Source organism: Eptatretus burgeri, chromosome 2 (genome assembly GCF_056783735.1).
Source record: "Eptatretus burgeri isolate ZD-2024b chromosome 2, Ebu_testis_v1, whole genome shotgun sequence".
Lineage (NCBI taxonomy): Eukaryota > Metazoa > Chordata > Myxini > Myxiniformes > Myxinidae > Eptatretus > Eptatretus burgeri.
The window spans coordinates 30,513,974-30,539,566 of NC_140962.1; the positions used below are offsets into that span (position 1 = coordinate 30,513,974).

At 50.0% G+C, this 25,593-nt stretch overlaps 1 protein-coding gene across 2 annotated transcripts in view; it reads left to right on the forward strand.

Annotated features, from left to right (window-relative positions):
- The first annotated feature begins 659 nt into the window (after nt 1–659).
- Nucleotides 660–25,593, forward strand: part of LOC147031722 (cytochrome c oxidase subunit FA4-like) — a 40,669-nt gene continuing 15,735 nt past the window's right edge. Inside the window, exons 1-3 of one of the 2 annotated variants that reach the window (XM_085852913.1) lie at nt 660–816; nt 22,961–23,049; nt 24,565–24,625. In XM_085852913.1, coding sequence (XP_085709039.1) covers nt 775–816; nt 22,961–23,049; nt 24,565–24,625 — 192 coding nt within the window. In that variant the 5' untranslated portion in view covers nt 660–774. Of the gene's footprint in view, nt 817–14,244; nt 14,401–22,960; nt 23,050–24,564; nt 24,626–25,593 lie in introns of those variants that run through there. The other variant, XM_085852903.1, reaches the window with a different exon arrangement.

The following is a 25,593-nucleotide window of genomic DNA, read 5'->3' on the forward strand; positions in this document are numbered from 1 at the left end:
TTTCACCAAAGGTCAGAGTCATTGACCTTTGACCTTTAAAGGCCACAAAGGTCAAATTTTCAAAGTTGTGGGAATCGAACCGGGTTTTTGACCTTCTTCGACGAACTAACTCCATTAAGCTATAGCACGTATCCTGTTTCCATATTTTAATGTCCACAACATTGTTTTGTGACCTTTAGAGGTTATGCAAAGGTCAAATTTTGAAAGTTGTTGAACGAAACCGGGTTCTCATCATTTTGCAGCTAATAACCTGTCACTCGTACCACATCATGTTGATCATTTTTATAACTTGGTCAAAAATTATCACATTGTCTCATCCTTGACTTCTGAAACAATCTGCATCGTCAAATACCACTCGTGAACCATCGTCGTCTTCAGACTTGCTTTATTGTATTCTTTTGGTTTGATTCGATTTAGATTCGCAAGAAAACAAGAAAGCCAAAACCCAACGGGGTTTCCTTCTTAGAAATGCCACGTGCTTTCTTTCACGTCCCTCGATCCAGAGAACGCTGCACACCTGCACTTTTTAAAACGACGTATAAATCATTAAAAAAAGAAACATAATTCTACCGTTCAAGAGAAATCAAGGCAAATCATTGAGTCGTATCAAAGTGCTCACAAATAACGACGACATTGCACGATTGTCCTGGGCGAAACACAGCCACCTGTCGTCGTTCGCCGTTACCACCCCCATGCTTTATGACGTCATTTCCGCGGCACGCGCGACATTGTTGTTGAAGGCTGAAGGTGAACGTGGAGAACGTATCCGATACAATGCTGCGACACTTGTACTTCCAAGCTAAAAAATATCCGAGCGTGAGTACAAGGCCTTTCGTGTTGAATATTTTTCTCTCGTTCTGCCTCAGTCTCTCTCTCTTTTCCGACCATGAACGTCAATGGCGTCGCGGTTTATGCCAACCTCCCTCGTCCTCCTATAAACAATGATTATATTTTTTAAATGTGTTTTTTTTTTTTACCCAATTTATTGAAACCAACTGGAATTCCAGAACGCGAACGTTTTTGAGCGGGAAAATGATCGATGTGTGAGGAAACGCGCGCCTCATTTCGATTGTTTGTTGTGTTAATTGCTGAGTAAAATGAACCTGCTGCTGCTGCTGCTGCTGCTGCTGCTGCTGCTGCTGCTGCTGCTGCTGCTGCTGCTGCTGCTGCTGCTGCTGCTGCTGCTGCTGCTGCTGCTGCTGCTGCTGCTCCTGCTGTTCCTGCTGTTCCTGCTGCTGCTGCTGCTGCTGCTGCTGCTGCTGCTGTTGTTGCTGCTGCTGCTGCTGCTGCTGCTGCTGCTGCTGCTGTTCCTGCTGCTGCTGCTGCTGTTCCTGCTGCTGCTGCTGCTGTTCCTGCTGCTGCTGCTGCTGCTGCTGCTGCTGCTGCTGTTCCTGCTGCTGCTGCTGCTGCTGCTGCTGCTGCTGCTGCTGCTGCTGCTGCTGCTGTTCCTGCTGCTGCTGCTGCTGCTGCTGCTGCTGCTGTTCCTGCTGCTGCTGCTGCTGTTCCTGCTACTGCTGCTGCTGCTGCTGTTCCTGCTGCTGCTGCTGCTGCTGCTGCTGTTCCTGCTGCTGCTGCTGCTGCTGCTGTTCCTGCTGCTGCTGCTGCTGCTGCTGCTGTTCCTGCTGCTGCTGTTCCTGCTGCTGCTGCTGCTGCTGCTGTTCCTGCTGCTGCTGCTGCTGCTGCTGCTGCTGCTGCTGCTGCTGCTGCTGCTCCTGCTGCTCCTGCCGCCGCCGCCTCGCCCTCGTGTGTTCGTTCAGTCAGTCATACAGTGTTTGGAATATTTCCAGCCGGTGACCTCAGATCTTGTACAGTCTCGGGGGTTGTCGGAGGCAGGGTCCATTTGGTCCATGACATTGACAGCCGTGATGCACGTATTCTCTCCTCCGTGTTCGCTCGACATCTCTGTAATCGTAAAACGGGGTTTAATCGGCTGTTTATGATGGTCGATCGTAAAGTGTGTGGCCTCGTGTAAAGTTATTTATTAATTTTTTTTATAAAGCAATTTGAAAGTTTTATTTAGAAACGACGTGTCAAAGTCAAAAGTATGGAAAAACGTTAGGACTATTAATACGTGCCTCGTCTTTCTTGTCTGTACTCTCCACATCTCAGTACAGTCGTCACACATTTGCATTTTGTCATAATTGTACTGTACACAGGTAAACCCAAGCAGGATGTTCGACCAATGAGTGCGACCACAAAATATGTGATTGTCTTTGGTTTTTAGCTCACCTGGAACGTCGTTCTGTCCGTCTGTCCGTCCACAAATACTTGCAACTTCTTTTCAAAAATAACGTACGATTTCGCATGAAACTTGACCACAACGTTCATCACCGTGTATGTACCAAATTTTGATCTTGGCATTAAAAAAAAAAGGGGGATGTTGTGGGGGTTGCCTCTGAAAATAGGTATTTGCTTTCTTTTCCAAAACGACGCACACACAGTTCCGATGAAACTTGACTACAACCTTCATCACCCGTGATGTACCAAATATTGTTCATGGCATTAAATTTTTTTTTGGGTCTGAGGGCTCCACAGGGGGGGGGGTTGCCCTCCAAAAGAGGGATTTGTTTTTCTCGGAAACGACACACACAATGCCGATAAAACTTCACCGCAACCTTCATCTTCAGTGATGTACCAAAGTTTGATCGTGACATTTAAAAGATTGGGGTCTAAGGGGTTCTGGTGGGCGGTTGCCCCCCAAAATATGTATTCCAAAGATGGCCCCCCAAGATATGTATTCTTTCTTCTCCAAAACCACACACAATTTCGTTGAAACTTGACCACAACCTTTATCACCCATGATGTACCACACTTTGTTTCCTGCATTTTAAAAAAACCCATAGGTATTTACTTTCTTCTCCATTATGTACTTTGTGGGCCATCCGTGTCTACCAGTGGTTCCCTGGTTATCTTATCCAGCCGCTACCAGGTGAGCACCCAGGGATATTGCCTCTATGTCTGTTATTGCTTGCAGAGTACCCGCCCAACGTTCTTCTGACACATACCTTTATTTGGGTGGTGTATAGGCAACTGACAGCTCTGTATACACAAAAAAATAATAATCATAAAGTTTATGTGCAGGAAGCAAAAACATACCTCCTGCTTATAATTCAAAACGCTTCACTGTACTGGTAATGGTATCGACTTGTAATACTCTGCCCCACCTGGAGGCGGCGCGACACAACACACATTTACACAGAGGATTAGCATCTCCTCCCCCCTCTCACAAAGACCACCGGCAAAGATAGAAACTCACCTGTACAATAATTCGGGTCATGCTGATTCCACATAGCAAGTCTGGATGTAATCGGTCCAGAGCTGTAGGAGGAGTAGCGTGACCAACAAACACCAGTCCATGAATAGTAAGGATAAGGATTACCTTCGCCACTGAAGGTGAATGGAGGTGATGTTTTCACCCCTGTCTGTTTGTGAGCAGGATATCTCAAAAAGTTGTGGACAGATTCAGGCGAAATTTGGTGGACGGGTTGGGTGTGTGACCTGGAAGGAGGAATTGCTTTGATTTCGGTGAAAAATGCGGATCCGGATATGAGTTCTTCAAAGTGATTCTTCACCATTGAGATGTGGGGCCAAAAACAATATACAGTATCGCATTATATTTCAAAAAGTTGTGGACGGATTGGGTCGAAATTTGATGGACAGTTTGGGAATGTGACAAGGCCAAATTTATTCCATTTTGGTGTGATCTGGATGCAGATCCGGATCCGATCATTTTTAAATGATTCTTCATCATTGAGTAGTTGGGCTAAAACCGATATGTATTGCTACGGGACCGGTGCGTCGGCCGCGAGCCGACCACTCTGAAGGCGCCGCGAGCCGGCTCGGCCCGACCGATCGCCCGGAATATAGATCGCCGCCCAGATAAGTCCAAAGCCGACTTGTGCAAGAACCGTGAAGGGCCAATTTTTCCACCACGTGGTACAGGGTTATTTGCCAATTCTTCAAAATACCTAGAGACCACGTGGCGATCGACTGAGCCTCCACACCCTCGACGGAACTCGTACAAAACAAGCCGCTTAAGCGAGCCTGTCCAGTGCGCGATTCCGAGCGGCTTAATCGCCGAGAACCGTCAGTCCGAATGTCCCCCTTTTACGGCAAACCAACGGCTTTTTAATTTCTAACACACAACATGCTCAGTCAATGAAAGAATCGACGCGACGAGCTGAAAAACATTTAACAATTGGGGTTTTTATTAATAATAATGGGGAACTAACTATTCCGACTAACCATAACTATTCCGACGATACAAAATGCAATGCAAAGATTTACAGCACACAAAGCACTACAAGTTTCCTACTTATTAGACGGGCCCACAAACACACGTACGCACACGCACACCCAAGAAATGGCGGCTGATGCCTTTAATACGGACTTCAGCTCGGAGGGACAGATGAGCTGAAACCCAGAACCTATCTCGAACCTCTCCACCTCGTGTGGTCTTCAAGCTGCTCGGACCGCGGCTCCAGCAAGAGCGAGCTGGATCCAATCGCCGTGAGCCGCGATCCTTCCCGAGCTCCAGCGAATCCCCTCGCGCTTCTGAACACGTTCTGGTGAGACGAGGCGCCGATCCTTCCCATTGATGCGTCGCTTCCCCGAAGAACCACCTCCAAAATGAGGCCAATGAGTCGCACCAAGCCGGGAACCAAGCGGAGAACAAAGAGCTCCACGAGCCAAGAAGAGCCGGCAGAACCAGGCCACGAAGCAGAGCAACAGGCTCGAACCAGCTCGAGCACCCTTGAACCAGGCTGACATTCCTCGACTACCAGAGCGAAGAAGAACCACGACAACCCGACCAGCTCCTCCGATGAACATCCAGCCAACAAAACAAGACCCAGAAGCAACTCCGAGCCAAGCAACCAGCTCAACTCTCTTCCGATGAACAAAGCAGCCGACTCTCTTCGACGCACCAAGCACACAAAGCGAACCACCTCTCTTCCGAACAAACCTCCAGCCCAAAAAGCGAACCGAGCCAAGCAGAACCAAAAAGCCTTCTCCCTAACCCGAGCCAAGCAGAACCCGAAGGCCTTCTTCAAGCCAAGCCAAAAAGCTCTGGCAGAGGGTCTCCCTCTTATTCCTATCCGCCCCTCCCCAGCTCCCGCCGTGACTCATCCCCTCATGCCCGCACAACCGCGGGTGGGAGGGAGTTGTTTACGTCATGAATCACGGGACGGGAGGGCTCTTCTTCCTCTTCCCAAAGGAGGGGGAGGGTCGGCTTCCTTTGTGTTGTGATCGCTCCCTAACTATTAAATTGAATCGCAACGCACTTAATCGATTTCTGCCCATTAAACAATGGAAGGTGAGCTATCTATCGAACATGCACTTATCGACATAACTGAGCTAAAGGAACCTGAATGTTGTGTGCGATCGATTTCCAAATTCGTAACACTACCCCTCCCCTTTTTACAGACTCGTCCCGAGTCGTCAAATTTTCGTGTGACCAGCATGTGTAAGTTTTCCCCGAGTACGTTTTACCTTCGGATCCCTGAGTGCAACATTTCTTGATACGTGTCCCAAAAATAAATAACCTAATGCGCTGCGGAACAAACTAAACAAACTCACACAGACTCATTCGGACAACTTAACTAAAATTGCTGGCGCTAAAACAAACATGCAGGCGGGGGTTCACGTATTTACAATTTTCACTCAACTTATCCATTACATTAACCATGGCCCAGGACCTGTGATCTGTGAAAGGGAAAAGGCAAAAGTCATTTCAAAGTCATTTGTGCAGGGGAATGGATGGAGATGGTAGCAAAACAAATGAACATGATGGATGCATAGGCTGCCTGCAGGGCAGTCCTTGCAAAACTGGATGATCCTGGCGCACATGGTAATGACACTGGCAGACGCAAACAAGGGCAGCAGGCATGGGGTTATGGCAGAGGCAGGCAAATGAGGCATGGCAAGGCAAGCCCATGCAGAACAGGTGGCTGCAGCACAACAGGCCGGCAGGTGAAGCTGGCCGGCCTCTGGTGTGGTTCCATCAGGTCTGGAGGGAGTGCGGTGGTGCTGGCCACTCTGAAGGCGGGCTCGGACCTAGCCTGTCTCCCCCCACTCTATCAACTTTGCCTGTCTCTGTCCATACCCACTCCCTTAATTTGCAACACAACAACAAAATTTGGCCCCTCTTCATTTTTATTTCCATTTTATAATTGTCTCCCTAATCCCCTTTATCGTCTTTGTCCAGCTAACCTTTCTCGTCAACCAAGCCTACTCCCAACCCCTACGTTCCCTCTCTGGAGGGGAATAGGGAGAGACTAGCGTCCTGTCTCGAGGCCCAACAAAGCCTCAGAATGGCCTTCTCAGAGTTCAGTGATCTAACCCAAAGTGGGTCCAGCGGCCTATAATGAGCGAAGGGATGGATGGTGCGAAGGGGTGCATCTCCTCACTACCCTAACATTTATTACACCTGAAACTACCCCGGGGCTTTCCAAAAACGCCTCACACTTTTAAACTATCGGTTCTAAAAACCATGATTCCCATCGCCTGTGTTGGTGTCCATTATAAATTTGGGCCTTGACCTCAAATTTTCATTCGTGCCCTCGCACAATTTCCTGGCTGGGCAGCGTGGCTCAACTGGCAGGAACTCCCCCTCTGCCGAACTCGAACCATGGCACCCCCAGGCCCGCAGGCTGCCTCCGAGCCTAGCTGCTCCCTATGAACGCGGGGGGGGTTGCCCTCTCTGGCATTGCCCCCCTCTGATGTCCACGTGGCATGTTGTTACCCCGGGTCCCTTTCCGAGGGTCGCCCTTGCCCACGACACTGCCCCCGTGGCATTCTGGCACTACGGGTCCCGTTTCCGATGGGTTGCCCGTACCCACTACACTATCCCGGCCCCTCTTGGGCCCTTGGCCTACGGGGTGCCCTCTTAACAAATACTCACCGTTCAACAGCCACGCTCCCAGCCGGTCATGAATTCCTGCACCTCTCCAAACGGGTTTCGTGCCTTCTCTCGACACCAACAACAAAACGACCTCCTTTTTGTAAACTTAACTACCCACGAACTAACATTACTCTGACCCCGGGGTCACTTGGGTGGGAATCACCCCTCCCCCCAATCATTCATCGCACCATGCATTCAACATTCGCTCCACTCACACACTTGGGCCCGCTGTCCCTCACTTATTCCTCACACACTTTCCATTTCTCAACTCACACCAACACTCTATACTGCCATCCTTCCTAATTCAATTCCCTTAACTAACTCGTGCTCCTCGTCATCCCTTAAAACTCATGCACGTTCCATTTACTCTACGTAGCTAAGCTACGTCTCCACTACACATTTCCAGTCTGTCCATGTCTCAAATTCCAACAATTCCCATTTCCTAAATCTAAACTGAAATCCCTCTAACTAATCCATTCCACGGGCTCCATGAGGAACAAGCCATGTCCCCATGAAGCCGGTCAAACTAACTCTAACCCATCCCCCTAACTTGTGGTCTTCCTGTGCCCCCTAAGCAGGGGGGTCTCCTTCCCCCTGCCCAGGGAATCCTGTATACCTGAAATGGGAGGCTTGCTTTTTTCTTCTTATTATTTTTTTCTCTCTGCGCACCAGCGCGGCAATTCACAATCTGCGCTCTTTTCCCGTGACGTCGCGGCAGCTGCTTGCGCCTCGCGCAACTCGTCCTTTCTCGGATGGTAACACCCGGCAGGGATTTCCATCCTGCCGGATTCCAACCATGCGTGCAGCCACGACATCACCGCGCATCCCAAGCAAGCCTCGCGTTTCGAGGGGTTCCCCACGCGAGCACATGTGCTCTGCCCGTCCGTAACCCGTCCGAAGACCACGAGCCGCCCGCTCGCTCATGACCGACACTACAGTTGGCTGACGAGGATCTTCGGATCGGCGTGTGCAGGGTGGTGGCGTTCGGATCGGCAGCGAATAACCCGTGCGGTTCCAGGCTACGGAGCCAAGGGTCTCGCCAGCACGAGCATGGCAGAAGGTCGGGGCACGGCGCACGGACGCGTGCCCATTTTCGGGGGAGATGACTTCGAGTTGTTTTCTGAACAATTGGGTTGCTACTTCCGCGCGAATGATGTAGATGATGAAGACAAACGCAAGTCGATCTTGCTCGCCTCGCTATCAACGGAGCACTACCGGCTGCTGAGTGATTTGGTGGCTCCAGATAAGCCCAGTGATGACGGGTTATTGTTTCAGGACATCGTGGCGAAAATGAAGACCCACTTGGCGCCAGAGAAGTCATTGCAACTCGCACGGTACCAGTTCGATCACCTCACGAAGGGTGCCGAGGAGCGCGTTGCAGATTTCGTAGCACGGGTGAAGCATTCGGCCGTGCCTTGCAAGTTCACGGCAGAGGAGCGTCCGGCACGACTCGGAGATCGTTTTATTTCTGGTCTGCGGGACGCGAAGATGGTAGCAGCCATCCTGCGGATGACCGACGTCACGTTCGACTCGGTGGTCGGGACTGCTTCGTCTGTCGAGCAGACACTCACGGATGTCCGCACCATCGCTGGCCGGGACGTAATGAGTAGCTCCAGCTGGGGCATGTCGGCTGATCCCGAGGTCCACGCGATGACCCAGGTGCCGCAGGTTGCGCATCCCGGAGTTCACGCGATGACCCAGGTGCCACAGGTCGCGCATCCCGGGGTCCGCGCGATGACCCAGGTGCCGCAGGTCGCACGCGCGTCTGGCGGTGCGGGCCGAGGGCGCGCACCGCAGCACGGTCGCACCGAGAGCGAAGTGGATTTCCAGGGGTACTGGGGGTGTGGTGGTCCGCACCTGCGACGAATGTGCCCGTATAAGAACACCGTGTGTTTGCATTGTCACAAGGTGGGACATTTGAAGCGTGTGTGTCGGATGGCGGGGGCCTCCGTTGGGGTCTTGGATGGCGAGGTGCGGGAGGACCCCAGTGACCTGGGGAGCGGCCTGCAGCCGGGGCATGGCGATGCCGGCGGGCCAGAGCAGGAGATGCAACCAATGTTGAGTCTGTTTTCCATTGGTCCGGAGGTGACGACACCGTTCACGGTGGAGGTCGAAGTGAATGGCGAGCCGACCGTGTTTTGCGTGGACACCGGGGCTGCAGTGTCGGTCATGAGCGAGCGGGCGGCTCGTGGTCTTCGCGGTGTTCGCCTAGTCGAGACGACCTTGTCGCTGTGCACGTACACCGGTGAAGCGATTGCACCGCTTGCGATGGCCGACGTCTCGGTGCGCTACCGAGGTCGAAGCGCCCTACTCTCGGTGTTCGTGGTGCGAGGGGAGGGGCCTGCCCTTTTTGGGTCGGGACTGGCTGACGCACCTCGGGCTGGATCTCCAGTTCGTACCTCCAGGTGTGCCGGTGCTCCCTTCGATGCGTTCGTCGAGTTCCGAGGGCGAGGTTCTGGCGGCGGAAGCCGCATCGAGGCAGCGGGAGCGGCCGTTCGTTGCTGCCTGCAGCGGTGATGTGCGGTTCGGGAGCAGCGGGAGCCGTGCCAGCTCTCGCGATGAGCACTCGCGCTTCGCAAGGCGCGCCGGTGTTGTTCGGGCAGTTTCAACGGGGAGTTGCAGCGAGCCCGTCGCGTTCAAGAAAGTCACGGTTCGCAACATCGAGTCGACAACCAAGATATGGACTCGTGATGTGGGTTATGGGTTGCTGTTCATTGCATATTTGTTTTGCATTGCTCGAGTGATGCGGTTTAACGTTGTTGAAATAAATGCCGACAGTTCATGTGTGAGAATGGGTTTGGCTGAGATCAATCGATGGGATTTGCATTATGATCAATGTGATGTGAAGGCTTTGGGAGCGATGGTGGAGAATAAAGAGGTGTTGTTGGCCTCCCATTGCCCCGGGCCGCGGGTGGTTCCCTTGTCGTGTGCAGGGATTTTATCGAAAGAACGCGCTGTACAGAAAAATGAGTTTGCGATTGTACCAACGATGTTCTTGTTGATTTATGACGAGCCTGTGATTGAAGGGTGCTTTGAATGGAGTGGCTACCGTCTGACTGCCGTGTGGGTCTCGGAGATCGACTCGGAGCCGGGGCTGGTGCGCCGTTCGGCGTTACCCCCACCTCTGGTTTCGGCAAGGTCAGACGTGCCTGGCGCCTGGGACGCGGCTCTCTGTTTTCGCTCAGGGCAGTTTGGACATGCATTGGGGTCTCAACTGATTGTGGTGCGTGGGTTGTTGTGGGGCTTTGGTTGCATCCAGCCAGCGGCGCTGTTCAGCGCCCCCACTCAAGGTCGATCTGGTCTGGCGTTGGCGCCACGACTTCCAGACAGCGGGCTTCCGGCCTCGAAATGTCTGCTTCAGGTCTGGCTGGGGGAGATGTGCCGCCTTGTGGGCCGGGGGCGTTTGATGGTGCCGGGGGGAGGTTTGCTCGGGAGGTCGCCACGACCTCGCCGAAGGCCATGTAAGCATGAGCCGCCTGGGGGCGCTTTTGCTGTGTAGTGCTGCTGTGCTTCTCGCCTTGCTGCTTCATATCGGTAACGCGGTCGGGGTTTTGTAGGTTCCTGGTGCAACTTAGTCTTCGGGACCTGGCCGTTGCAGCTCCACTCGCTCGTGTCGACACGTTATATGATGTGATATGCTTTTATACTATGCTGTGTCTTTTTGTGCCTTGTCTGCTTTAATTCCGTGGTATTTCGTGCTGCTTATGCTTATTATGATGATGATCATTTAATAATCATGGTTTTAGGAGGGAGGAGTGTGGTATAGCCTGCGGGCCTGCGGGGCAGGGTGTGATGGTGGGGGAGTGGTCGGCGTGATCATCGTGTCTGCCGGGGATATAAGGAGTGCGCGCCGCCTGAGGCGTTGTAGTGGGTGCCGTAGTGCCACGGCTCGTGAGTGTGTTGAGTACGTAATAAAGGAGAGCTGCGGGCAAAGTACGCCCGCGCTCGCGCTTGTACACCACAGCCGGGCTCGGCTGTTCCTCCGCTCGTGTCTGCCTTATAAGCGCCCCTACCACGACACTACAGCTTTTTTCTTCTTATTATTTTTTTTCTCTCTGTGCACCAGCGCGGCAATTCACAACCTGCGCTCTTTTCCCGTGACGTCGCGGCAGCTGCTTGCGCCTCGCGCAACTCGTCCTTTCTCGGATGGTAACACCCGGCAGGGATTTCCCTCCTGCCGGATTCCAACCATGCGTGCAGCCACGACATCACCGCGCATCCCAAGCAAGCCTCGCGTTTCGAGGGGTTCCCCACGCGAGCACATGTGCTCTGCCCGTCCGTAACCCGGCAGTGGGATCTCCGATGACGTCACTCGCACCCCAAAACCGTGCGATTTCTCGTGCAAGTCGGGGTACGCGCAGCGCATCGGGGGAAACCGCTTCACGCGCTCCGCGCACAGAACGTGCGACGCAGGCCACTCGGAGCTTTACGCACATGCTCACCTGGAGAACCCGTCCGATCCAAATTCACATTTACAGCCTAGTTTTTGTCCGTCCGCGGGATCGGCTTGTATCCACCGCGGGCGTTTTCCGGACCGGATCTCACTCGCGTAGGCGCGTACGTAGCAGCCTCGTGCGAAGCACAGCACGGACCTCACGCGTGCTGCTGTGCGAATCCGGCACGGTTACCAAAATGGCTATGGCCGCTACACGGCCCTTGTCCCTCATCTGGTGCCGTCTTCGTTGCCATTCAACACACGCACTCCCACGTGCCATGATGCTTACACACCTCGCCATGACACGCGGTTGCGTTTTCTCGCATACCAACCGCCATCTCTTTCATACCGCTCTCTCACACTTGGCATTTCTCCCTTAAACACCTTTTCACTCCCGCACGCCATTTCACTCACACGATGCATACGTTTCAATACAGTCGCTGCACTCGCACCTTTAACCACACACACCGGGACAATTGCTGGGGATTCGCGCCACTACAAGCGCTCCCGGGGTCTCCATACCCCCCAAGCTCCACGTGTACCCGTTTACAGTACTCGCCCCCTCAACCTCGCAAAGCTCGACCGGATCCACCTGGTCGCGATCCGCTTCAAGGGGGCATATTCCCTCCCCTCGGTTCTGGAGGATGCCATCCTGCTGCTCGCACCGGATCACGACACATTCCCCAAGCTCACTCCTATTGTCCCCTATTACTCCCACGTGTGTGTGCTCGTTAATAGTTTCGTCCACTTCACGCTGTTCTATCTCCCGTGTCTCTATTTTTATTTCTATGGTCTTTGTTTTTCGTTTCTCTGTTATTACTTTTAATTCCTGTGTCGTCTCCTCATATTTATTAGTTTCTCCGTCACCATCAATCTGTCCGTCATCACCTCCACCTGTCTCACCCTACACGTGGTGACGGCGTCCTGCATCATGACCTCGCTCGTCTCCATTGCGGGACCGACACAATCCACACCTCCCCGAGCTCATTCGCTCCACCACGTGGCGCCGCCATGATTCCTCTTATGCCCGTCCTTATTGCCTTCTACCCTTCCTGGAGGTTTCGCCCCATGCGCTGCATCTCACCCCTCATTGTTTGCATTTGCGCATCCATGCTGTTTTATATTCTTCCTTAATTTCGCTTTGCATGCCATCCATGCTGTTTTATATTTCTTCCTTCATTTTGCTTTGTATCGCTTGCATCATTTTCATCAACATTTCGATGCCCGAGTTTGGTTGCGGGGAAAGTTCAACCTGCATGGTGATCTTGTTCTGGACCATGGGTTGGTCTACACTACTACCTCTACCCACCTGCCTCAGCTCATCTTGGCTGGACATGTTGAGAATAATAAAATTAAAACCGCTCGCAATTTGGGGACATTGGGGGGGGGGGGGGGTTGCTTCATATAACCCTGATCCGACTCCGTGAATTTTGCTACAGAGGCGAAGGGGGCCGAATCGCACTCCTGGCAACCACTGTTACGGTGCCGGTGCGTCGGCCGCGAGCCGACCGCTCTGATGGAGCCGTGAGCTGGCTTGGCCCGACCGATCGCCCGGAATATAGATCGCGCCTGGATAAGTCTGAAGCCGACAGGTCCTTGTGCAAGAACCGTGAAGGGCCAATTTTTTCACCAAGTGGTACAGGGTTATTTTCCAATTCTTCAAAATACCTAGAGACCACGTGGCGATCTGCCGAGCCTCGACACCCTCGACGGAACTCGTACGAAACAAGCCGCTTAAGCGAGCATGTCCCGTGCGCGATTCAGAGCGGCTTAATCACCGAGAACCGTCGGTCCGAATGTCCCCCTTTTACGACAAACCAACGGCTTTCTAATTCCTAACACACAACATGCTCAGTCAATGAAAGAATCGACGTGACGAGCTGAAAAACATTAAACAATTGGGGTTTTTATTAATAATAATGGGGAAATTGGGAAGCACGTAAGAGCAGAACTATACCGACTATACGAAATGCAATGCAATCATTTACAGCACACAAAGCACTTAAGTTTCCTACTTATTAGACGGGCCCAGAAACACACGTACACACACACACACACACACACACACACACACACACACACACACACACACACACACACACACACACACACACACACACACACACCCAATAAATGGTGGCTGATGCCTTTAATACGGACTTCAGCTCGGAGGGACAGATGAGCTGAAACCCAGAACCTATCTCGAACCTCTCCACCTCGTGTGGTCTTCAAGCTGCTCGGACCCGGGCTCCAGCAAGAGCGAGCTGGATCCAATTGCCGTGAGCCGCGATCCTTCCCGAGCTCCAGCGAATCCCCTCGCGCTTCTGAACACGTGCTGGTGAGACGAGGCGCCGATCCTTCCCATCGATGTGTCGCTTCTCCGAAGAACCACCTCCAAGATGAGGCCAATGAGTCGCACCAAGCCAGGAACCAAGCGGAGAACAAAGAGCTCCACAAGCCAAGAAGAGCCGGCTGAACCAGGCCACGAAGCAGAGCAACAGGCTCGAACCAGCTCGAGCACCCTTGAACCAGGCCGACACTCCTTGACCACCAGACCGAAGAAAAACCACGACAACCCGATCAACTCCTCTGATGAACAAACAGCCAACAAAACAAGACCCAGAAGCAACTCCGAGCTGAGCAACCAGCTCAACTCTTCCAATGAACAAAGCAGCCGACTCTCTTCGACGAACCACCTCTCTTCCGAGCAAAGCCAGAGCCCAAAAAGCGAACAGAGCCAAGCAGAACCAAAAAGCCTTCTCCCTAACCCGAGCCAAGCAGAACCCGAAGGCCTTCTACAAGCCAAGCCAAAAAGCCCCGGCAGAGGGTCTCCCTCTTATCCCTCTCTGCCCCTCCCCCGCTCCCGGCATGACTCATTCCCTCGTGCCCGCACAACCGCGGGTGGGAGGGAGTTGTTTACGTCATGGATCACGGGACGGGAGGGCTCTTCTTCCTCTTCCCAGAAGAGGGGGAGGGTCGGCTTCATTTGTGCTGTGATCGCTCCCGAACTATTAAATTGAATCGCAGTGCAGTTAATCGATTTCTGCCCATTGAACAATGGAAGGTGAGCTATTTATGGAAAAGCACTTATCGACATAACTGAGCTAAAGGAACCTGTATGTTGCATGCGATCGATTTCCAAATTCGTAACAATATATATATATATATATATATATATATATATATATATATATATATATATATATATATATATATATATATATATATATAATATATACTAGTGCGGGCCCGTAGGTGCGTAAACGACGACTGTATTGGGGCATTATTTCAATAGATTGGACTAACCGTATCATAAATGGCCATAACTTGGGAAACATACTCAGGTCCCCAGCGTCAATTGTAACGTCATATCAAATGAAGAATTGTGATGCCCTCTCTCTCTCGCTCCCCCTAGTCTCGCCCCTCCTCTCCCCCCTCCTCTCTCGCCGCCACTCTCACCACCCTCTCTTGCCCCCTCTCTTGAATTGTGACTCACCCCGCTCTCTCACCCCCTCTCTCACCCCCTCTCTCACCCCCTCTCTCACCCCCCTCTCTCACCCCCTCTCTCACCCCTCCTCTCTCATCCCCTCTCTCATCCCCCTCTCACCCCCTCTCTCTCACCCCCTCTCTCACCCCCTCTCTCTCACCCCCTCTCTCACCCCCTCTCTCACCCCCTCTCTCACCCCCCTCTCTCACCTCCCTCTCTCACCCCCTCTCTCACCCCCCTCTCTCACCCCCTCTCTCACCCCCTCTCTCACCCCCCTCTCTCACCCCCCTCTCTCACCCCCCTCTCTCACCCCCCTCTCTCACCCCCCTCTCTCACCCCCCTCTCAAACCCCCTCTCTCTCACCCCTCTCTCACCCCCCTCTCTCACCCCCCTCTCTCACCCCTCCTCTCTCACCCCTCCTCTCTCACCCCTCCTCTCTCACCCCTCCTCTCTCACCCCTCCCTCACCCCCTCCCTCACCCCCTCCCTCACCCCCTCTCTCACCCCCTCTCTCACCCCCTCTCTCACCCCCTCTCTCACCCCCTCTCTCACCCCCCTCTCTCACCCCCTCTCTCCCTCCCCTCTCTCCCTCCCCTCTCTCCCTCCCCTCTCTCCCTCCCCTCTCTCCCGCCCCTCTCTCCCGCCCCTCTCTCTTGCCCCTCTCTCTTGCCCCTCTCTCCCCCTCTCTCTCTCCCCCTCTCTCTCTCCCCCTCTCTCTCTCCCCCTCTCTCTCTCCCCCTCTCTCTCTCCCCCTCTCTCTCTCCCCCTCTCTCTCTCTCCCCCTCTCTCTCTCCCCCTCTCTCTCTCCCCCTCTCTCTCTCCCCTCTCTCTCTCCCCCTCTCTCTCTCCCCTCTCTCTCTCCCCCTCTCTCTTCCCCCCTAGTCTCACCCATCCTCTATTCCCCCTCTCTTTCCCCCCTCTCTTACCCCTAGTCTCACCCCTCTCTCTCGGTTCTCTCTCTTGCCCCCACTCCCACCCCCCTCTCACACCCCTCTCCTGTCCCCCTCTCTCGCTCGTCCCCACTCCCACCCCCTCTCTCTCCCCTCTCTCTTGCCCCCCGTCTCGCCCTTCCTCTCTCCCCCCCTCCTCTCTCGCCCCCCTCTCCTGTCCCCCTCTCCCGTAGATATTGGTCGACAGATAAATTGCCGTAATTTGGGAACAACTCGTCCGATTAATATCAAACCTCGAAAAGGCACATCCGCGGGTCCCCTGCAATATTCATGGCAAGTTTCAATCAGATCCGACCGTCAATCGTGCAAAAAAAATAATAAAAAATAAATAAACATTAATTGTGACGTCATTCGTAATGTCATAGCACCGTGTCTTGTCATTGGTCGACAGATAAATGGCCGTAACTTGGGAATTGCTTATCTGATTAATATCAAACCTTGAAAAGGCACATCCGCGGGTCCCCAGCAATATTCCTGGCAAGTTTCAATCAGATCGGACCGTCAATCGTGCAAAAAAAATAATAATAATAATAAATAAACATTCATTGTGACGTCATAGCACCGTGTCTTCTCATTGGTCAACAGATAAATGGCTGTAACTTGGGAACCGCTCGTCTGATTGATATCAAACCTCAAAGGCACATCCGCGGGGCCCTGGCAATATTCCTGGCAAGTTTCAATCCGAAGAGGAAGCATTGTGATGTCATTCGTGATGTCATAGCACCGTGTCCTGTCTGATTGACAGACAATATATAGGTCGTTATTGGTTGACAGACATTGGTCATTGTATCACGTTATTCTTTTTTTTTCAATTATTGCGTACTGCCAATTATTGTGTTATTATTATTATTATTATTATTAATGTGCTGTTATCATTATTCTGAGAAAAAATGGCATGATAAGGTGATATGGTGGAACGACACTTCAGCTGCGATATATACACCTTTAAAACACTGAAAAAGCAATTAAATGGCCGTAACTTGGGAACCGCTCGTCCGATTGACATCAAACCTCCAAAAGGCACATCTGCGGGGCCCCGGAAATATTCCTGGCAAGTTTCAATCAGATCGGACTGGCGGTTGTCGAGAAACGGCCGTCGCAGACAGATAGACACACACACAGAGATTGCTGGAATTATATATATATATATATATATATATATATATATATATATATATATATATATATATATATATATATATATATTGTTGTGGTTGACGAAATTCGCAAACCACCATTCAGGTCCCGTAGGTGAGATATCTCTGTAAGTATATGTGTAGTTAGGCCCAAACCCGTTGTTTAGAGGGAATAAATGTTATTCATTCGGGCTGCGACCCTTCTAGATAGCCGTTTTTCTTTTACTATCTTTATTTTGGACCAGCCGCCATTACTACCACCACAACCACCACCAACCACGTCTCAACAGCCATCACACAACAACCACCAACCGCAATGCCGCTTCACAACAACAGCCACGACCCTTGCCGTCACATCTCGCTCTCGCAACCATCGCATCACCGCCATTCCCGCGCCGCTTGTGGGCGCCGATCCTGGACTCGTGCAGGGCGCGCACCGAGCAGCGGGTGCAAAAACACCAACCTTTCCGAGAAATCGGATCAAAAACGATTCACGCCCACTTCTGTTCCGTCCTATCAGCGAGCGTGGGGCGATTTGGCCCCGCCTCCAGGTGCGTCGGAGTATAATCGCTATATGCAGATTCGCGGATCAAAAATCATTCACGCCCACTTTTCCTCTGTCCAATGGGGAGCCAGCCAGAGATGAAGGGTCGAAGGTGAAGGAGCGAAGCCCCGGGGGCGATAAAGGGCCGCGTTCGCTCGCCGACAAGCAGTTGTTGAGGGAGTTTCTGAGAAAAGGAGTCAGTCAAGGAGAGTTGAGAAGAGAAGAGTCAGAGAAAGCAGTTGGACGGAGCTGAGAAGAGTGGAGAGTGGTGGTGGCGGCGGCGAAGGCAGTCGAGAGGGCGCTCGTGTCAGAGTCGGGGAGCTGCGGAGAGGGGAGGCCGGTAACGCGACCGAGGTCGCGGTGGAGATGCTCGTCGTGGGACCCAAGCCAGCGAGATATCCTCATTCCCCCGAGCATCAACAACCCCCTCCTGTTTCCCCCCGCGCTGAGATAGTGTGAGAAGGGGGCCCCGTTCCCACCCCATTTCCAGGCAGTGCCAGCGAGGCCCGCGGAGTCGGGGCGCCACCGCCATTTTGCGGCTCATCACCAGACGGGTAGGCTCGACGCGGTCTCGGCCCCAGGCCCGTCTGCCCCCTCATAGTGGAGGGTGGTCCCTTTTTCTTTTGCTTTGAGTATATGTGTTGTCGGCGCCGTCTGTGAAGTAAAACTGTATAAGTGTTGCCGTGTGCTCGGTAGTCGGTAGTAGATCTGCAGTGTGTTTTTCTTCTTTTACATTTGCTTTTTGTGCATTATTGTGGTGTTTCTTCTTTTGTTACATTTGCTTTTGGTGTATAATTGTATATGTGTGCTTTCCGTGTGCCGCGGAATAAATGTGCTTTATGTTGAACTGTTTTACCCGTTTCGCTTCGTCTTTTCCTTTATTGAATCTCCATCTTACTTCACGTAAAGGGTTGGTCGTGGGCTAAAAACGTCCGATAATCAATCGAACCGTCGAGGTTGACGATAACACCGCTCGGTTATCCCGATAGTACGGAACGGGTCGCTTAAAGTGGCCCGTGTCCGAAGTCGACCTGCGACGAGGTGCGATCGCCCGGTCTACCCTCCGTGTGGGTACTTAGGTAGGTCGAATTTGGTGAGCAACCCTATCCCACGCGGGGGGCCGATTGGCACGATCGTGGTGAGGCCGAAAGGCCCACCCATGACTAGTTCCCGGCGTTAGTCCGAGAGGGTCACGACGGGATTGTTTCCTCCGGTGGGCGACGTGCCGCAATTTGAGTTACGTGGCCGTCCGCACGCCGGCAGGTGCGAATCCGCAACAATATATATATATATATATATATATATATATATATATATATATATATATATATATATATATATATATATATATATATATATATATATATATGGACAGGGCTGCAAAATTACGTCTACAGTAAGGATTATACCAATATTACCAGTATTATAATCGTGGTGCTAGGATTCATTTTATACTAGAATTCATATAATTTGAACATTTGAGAGATTAATATGTTTATTATTGATGTGCTTTTATAATCAATAAAATACGTTTTGTGCGCACGTTTTGTTTTCCATTACTGTATTCCTACTTTTGCAGCCCCATATCTATGTAATATATATATATATATATATATATATATATATATATATATATATATATATATATATATATATATATATATATATATATATATATATATATTTTTACGAATCTGGAAGCCTCCTGCACACAGACAGACAGCAGTCCCTAAGCTTAGTTATTTCGATAAGTATGTGTTTATGGTTAGGTCCCGTCCCAATGTTTAATGGGTGATTAAGTGTATGTGCGCTGCGAGTTATTGTCTTAGCTCTAGAATTTATATCCACAAAAATAACAACAACAACACTGTGGACCATTCCCCGCACGATGGCGCGCCGATCACTCATGTGGGCAGAGTTCCCTCGGTCACCGAAGTTCTGACTCCACGCTTCGGCCAATCAGAAGGGTGCGAACGCGTTTGCCGCCTTTCAGCCAATGGGTGCAGAGCGAGCTCCAAGAGAAGCAGAGTCTCTTCGGGGGGTGGGGGATCGAGTCGCCCCGACATGCCCCCCGACCAATCACGGAGAGACGGCCGATTTCCCCCGGAGAATGAGGGGTGCGGTGACGTGAGACACTTCCCCCCCCCCTCGACCCCGGTCGGGAAAGAAATAGATGGGATGGCACGGTCATCTCGTGGCTGGTCTCGTCTTGTCGCTGGCTCTGGTCTCGTCGCAGTGATCCTTCGCCTTGTCATTATTCGAGCTGGCTGGCATCCGTGGCTGAATCCTTGGTCCCTCGGTGCCTGGTATATCGGCGCGGCTTCGAGTCCCGCCACCGGACAAGATCGACGTTACCGCACGAGTCGGGCAGGTGCAAGACCAGGCTCTTCCCTCAGCTCGTCTTCCCTCCCGATCTGTAGGGCACAATAAAGGGCAACCGGCCCCATTTCTTTTTTGTGTGTGTGTGTGTGTGTGTGTGTGTCTGTGTCTGTGTCTGTGTCTGTGTCTGTGTCTGTGTCTGTGTCTGTGTCTGTGTCTGTGTCTGTGTCTGTGTCTGTGTCTGTGTCTGTGTCTGTGTGTCTGTGTGGCACCAGTCCGATAAGTAGACATTGTTTCAGTATCTCACCTTTGTACATTGACTGCATATTCGGTTTTAACTCTGCTCTTTGTGTGCTCCCCTCCCCGATTATTTTTCATAAATAAATCCTCTTGTTAAATGTACCAGCTCATTGCTGTCGTTTCTTTCATTGGTTTAGCACGGTGTGTATTGGGAATTAGGGAGGCCTTGTTGCTGTAATTGTTCATTTGGACCAATGGATCTTGATAATCCCCACTCAGTTTACACCCGGATCGGGTTCGGAAAACGGCCCGTTCCGCCCGAGGTCCGTCGAGGGTGTGGTTTTCCCCGGTAGTTAGACGACGTGGGTACTTGGGTATATTGAAATTAGGCAATTAACCCTACCCCACGCCGTCAAAATATTGGTGTCCGCTCAGGGACCCGTGACCTTTGGAGTTATCTAAGGGTTACGACCTTCAATTCCGGGTACTCTGTGGAGATGACCCTACTGCTCCACCTAGCTGTCGCTCCTCGCCACCGACCCCCGGCCCACAACAATACATCTCAAAAGGTTATGGATAAATTCTGACGAAATGTGGTAGACAGTTTGGGTGTGTGCAAGGCCAAATTGATTCGACTTTTGTGAGATCCAGATACGAGAGGTTTTTTAAATTCTCAATGTGATTCTTCACCGTTGAGAGATGGGGCCAAATACGATGTATAGCATATTTCAAAAAATTGTGGATGAGTTGTGACCAAAACTCGGTGGATGAGTTGGTTAGATGATGCGAACAAGACGATTCAATGCTAGTTGAGATCCAGATCCAGCCCATTAGTGGGATACAAAATGTAAACTGTTCAGCCTGGCCGAGCGAGGTGTGTGTTCTACCGAGGGCCTTTTTCTATTTTATTTTTTTTTAAAGTGCATCCACAACCCATTAATCAGTCTGACAGGAAGGTGTAGAATTAGCATGATTATCAATGAACTGCCTAGTTTAGGTTAGGCCCAGTAGCCTGGCGTTGGGTTCACGGTTATGGTGGCTGGCGTAAGATCGTAGGTCGTAGGGTCTTGAGATTGAGCGTCTATGGTGCTGTTGAAATAACAGCAGTTGTGTTGACTCGGCCTATCATCCTTCTGAGGTTGGCACAATTCGTACCAACTTACTGCTTATGGGTACTGCAACAACGGCACAGCCACGATTCCAGAAATGATGTAACCAGCAGCCACAAGCTACATATGAAACAACAACAACAACCGGCACAGTTATAATCTGTTTAATTGTTATGCAGGTAGAGCATCCAAAACTCGGTGGATGAGTTGGTTAGATGATGCGAACAAGCCGATTCAATGCTAGTTAAGGTTCAGATGCACCTTAACTTCACAAGAGGATGCACAAAGTGCACGTCCCTCGGATGGACATTAAGCTGGGTGTCCCATTTGCTCGCATTTGTTGGTGGATGTGATGGATCCTGCAATGTCATTCACAATAGGTGAATTATCCCTGGCACCCTTAACAAAAAAAATTCCTGCCATCGCTAGTTGGCCATCAGGCCTGGCCAGCCAGTTTGTGAAATGACTTGGGCCGACAACTTTTCCCCGGAGAGAGAGACAGACAGACAGACAGAGAGTAATTTAAGCCACTTAAAGTGGAAGTCATACATGCATCCACAATCCAGTTCCGACAGAATGGTGCAGAGGAAGCACACTTACCTTTGAGCTGCATGTTTTGGGTTTAATTCCTGACTGACTCTAAATTGTCATGGTGCTTCACAAGCATGGCATTGCATAAATAAAGTTCACCGTACTTCAGATTGAAGTCAATCTGGATGTCCCATCCTCTAACGTTAGCTAAAATTGGATGTTAAAGATTCCACTGTCTTTGTACACTGTCTTTGTCTTTCTCGTTTCGTCAAGTTATCACCGTCACCCTGAACAAATTCCAAATTCCTCCTTGAATCGGCTCCAGTCAAATGCCACGCCTGGTAAACCGGTTTGTGAAATCCTTGGGCCAATCACCCCTCCTCGGTCGACCCCACGAGGAGGTGTAATTAATTTAAGACTTTAAAAGAAGAAGAAGTAGTCGTCGATGCGTCCTTAACCCTAATGCAAGTAGGTTGACCAATCTATATATTAATACTGAAGGACCAATATATTAATACTGAAGGACCAATTTTGTGCTCCTCCTCGCAGTCGCGTCACGTTTTTCTCGGTACTGTGACCTGGACTGAAAGAAACTTCGTACCTGTAAGAGTGCATCGCACATAGTGGCAATCGTCAACCTTCAACTCTGAAGCATCTATATATTGATACTGAAGGACCAATTTTGTGCTCCTCCTAGCGGTCGCATCACGTTTTTTCTCGGTACTGTGACCTGAGAAGTTTTGACACGGTGTTTGTACGTCAAAGTAGACACGTGCACGAATCAGGGGACTTCTTCACAAGTAGTGTACACCAAAAATGTCGTGTACAAGGACGTTTTGTAGGCCTCATTAGGTAAGGCCATGGAGTACATCGACTGGGATCCGGCTCTTACAAGAGCCGCCACTGGTTGTCATATTGGGCTCATGGAACGGAATCCGTCTGTGACGGGGTTTCGGCTAGTGAATAATAATATCACTTCTAAACTTTTGCCATTTCAGATTTAATGGCCTTGAAAGTAAACAACTAAGAATCAATCCTGTTAAGTGAGGGTCTGTCCCTCCCTCTCCCTCTCTACTTTCCATTTTTCTCCATTATGTGGCCTCTGCCTTGTCCCCAAATTTTACTCATGTCAGTGTAGTGTTTTATAATCTGGCGGTTTGGGGAGGGTCGGGTGGAATTCCTGTGAAATTGGTCGATCTGTTTGTTCATCAAAATCTTTGTTACAACGAATTAAAAATTAGTGGTCTTTGTTTTATAGGAGACATGCAGTCTAACCATACTGTCGCGTTGTCATTGCTCTTGTCCACAGTTGATTCCAATGTTCGTGTTTGTGGGGCTCGGAGGTGCAATGGCCTCCCTGTACATGGCACGCTTGGCATTGAGAAGCCCTGATTGCAGGTGAATTACTGTGCACACCTGCATCCTTTTCACATTCTAAATGTGTTGTGATCTTGTGCTGAGCTGTGTTGTGTTTTTATGTGTGTGTGCACATCTGAAGAGCTGGGTGATGTCAAAAGAGCTTCCTCATCCTTTCGATGACCCACTTGATTTGAAAGCGTTGAAGGCAGGAAAGTGTGTGTGTGTGTGTGTGTGTGTGTGTGTGTGTGTGTGTGTGTGTGTGTGTGTGTGTGTGTGTGTGTGTGTGTGTGTGTGTGTGTGTGTGTGTGTGTGTGTGTGTGTGTGTGTGTGTGTGTGTGTGTGTGTGTCGGTCATCCTTTATTCGAAAGGGTTCCTGCTTTTGTAGAATAAAACAAATGGTACCATTGGAATACTAATAAGAGATTTACTTAGAACAAAACTTAGTGTCTGTTTACTCATAAAAATGCCAGTTTTGAAAGCCCATCTTTCCTGGAGGGGAGGGGAGGGGGAAAGGAAGAGGCACAATTTGGAACTTTCAATGTAGCAGTTTCAATGGTGTGACAGCAGTAACCCTTTAGAATAAAGCCTGATGGATGTGGAAGGAGCACACAAAGTCATGTATAGTAGTACTTCTCGGAACAATAGAAAAATGTATCATAGTACACAGGAGCACGGCAACAACATCAACAACAACAATCACCTATTATAAAAGATCCTTTTTTTCATGTACAGTATTTCACTTCATTTTACTTCCTGATTGAGACTCACAGGTAGATATGCAATATGTTTGTGAAGTACAACATGCTGTCTTTTGATTAAACCCATCAGCATAGTGTTAGGTAAGCATGGCTGGTATACTTCTAATTTTCAAGTAAGAATGCCAAGCTGTTAGATTGGGGGGACGGGTGGGTGAGGTGGGGACACCTGGATTTCCAAATGAAGACCCATAATCCAGTTTGAAGTATCATGACCGTTTGGCTGGCATAACCACTGTAACAGTATATATGTTGGCTTGTGGATTTTGTTTCGTTTGATTTGTATGCACTCCTAAACTGCTGGATAGAATGAGTTGAAATTTGTTGGTTGTATTTGGGGTTTCCCTGTGGAGGCTTTAGGCAGAAAAAAAAGAAGAAAATCAGTCATGGGGATTCGGGAGGGGGGAGGAGTGCGACGCAAGTTCTCTCTGTAAACACGTACCATATAGCACCACTCAGTGGTGGGAGGGGGTATTACAAGAGCTGTGGAGATTCTTTTCAATTTTGCACTGTGCATGTTGCAGAGTGTAAGTACTTTACTGACGAGATAGAGACAGAGACAATATATATATATATATATATATATATATATATATATATATATATATATATATATATATATATATATATATATATATATATAATTACACTCTCGTAGGGTGAGGGTGTTTCTCGTTAAAGTAAATTTGTTTTGATTGACATTGTCAGTTGAACCTGTTATTTGTAATTTATGCATAATTATATTCTTACCCTAATCATATAATATGGATGTTTATTATACAAATTCTCATTATAACAGTTGGGACAAGAATAAAAACCCAGAGCCTTGGCAAAAGATTGGACCGAATGAACAATACAAGGTAAGTAACCTTAATTTAAAGAATGAAACTTTCAAACTGTACCTTCGGTGGCAATCTCAAAATCCTCGACTCAAACTCTTGTCCTCACGTATTCATTTGAAATATTCTGTTTGCCACTTTTTAAACTTGGTTATCAGTAACATGGGCATGCCTGGTCCTGCAAAGTGACTGTTTCAATTAATATGTGCAACGCTGATTTGAATGCGAGTGTAATGCAAAACGTATGGTGTTGTATTGTTGAACTCTGCTTCAGTTCTTTAACCTCCAATAATCAGATATTTTTCGCCAAATTTCTGAAAGTCCACTTCATGCATGAAGCATCTTATTCCCGAATGTGGGGTTTCATGGATAATTGTAATTGAGATTGCTTGGTTTTCGGTGTGGGGCTTCATGGATAATTGTAAAACGTGGTGTCACTTGGTCCTATATTGCTTGTGTTGTAGATCACACAAGGTAAAACCCCAAGCTCCAACTTGTTTTTCTCCATGCAAGGGTCTTATTCCAGGACTCGGGGGGGGGGGGGGAATTGAGGCTCATTTGCTTTCTTTGTTCAGATGAGGAGCCATCTTAGCATGATGTACCGAAGGGTAGGATTTGAAGGAAGTTTAGGGGAGGGAGATATATTTTATTTGGAAAAGAAAAGAGCAGATAGTGGGGGTTGGAAAAGAGGGGTTAGATAAGGCAGAGTAAGTTGGTAGAAGAATTTGGAGGGTGGCATGAGGAAAGGAGGCTTTGAGGAGGATGGTGGTGGGGTGGTGGGGGGGCGGTGGTGGTCAAAATCCTACCTTTTCATGTCATTTATTTCCAAGCAAAGCCGATGAGAAGGAAAGTTTGGAGGTTATAGATGTGACGTATCGCACTATATTACGATGCAGTAACTCACCTTTATACTTGTAATCTGATCCTCAGACACAAGATTTCTTCCCCGAACCACATTTAATATGTTTAATTTTTCTTCTTCAGATTAC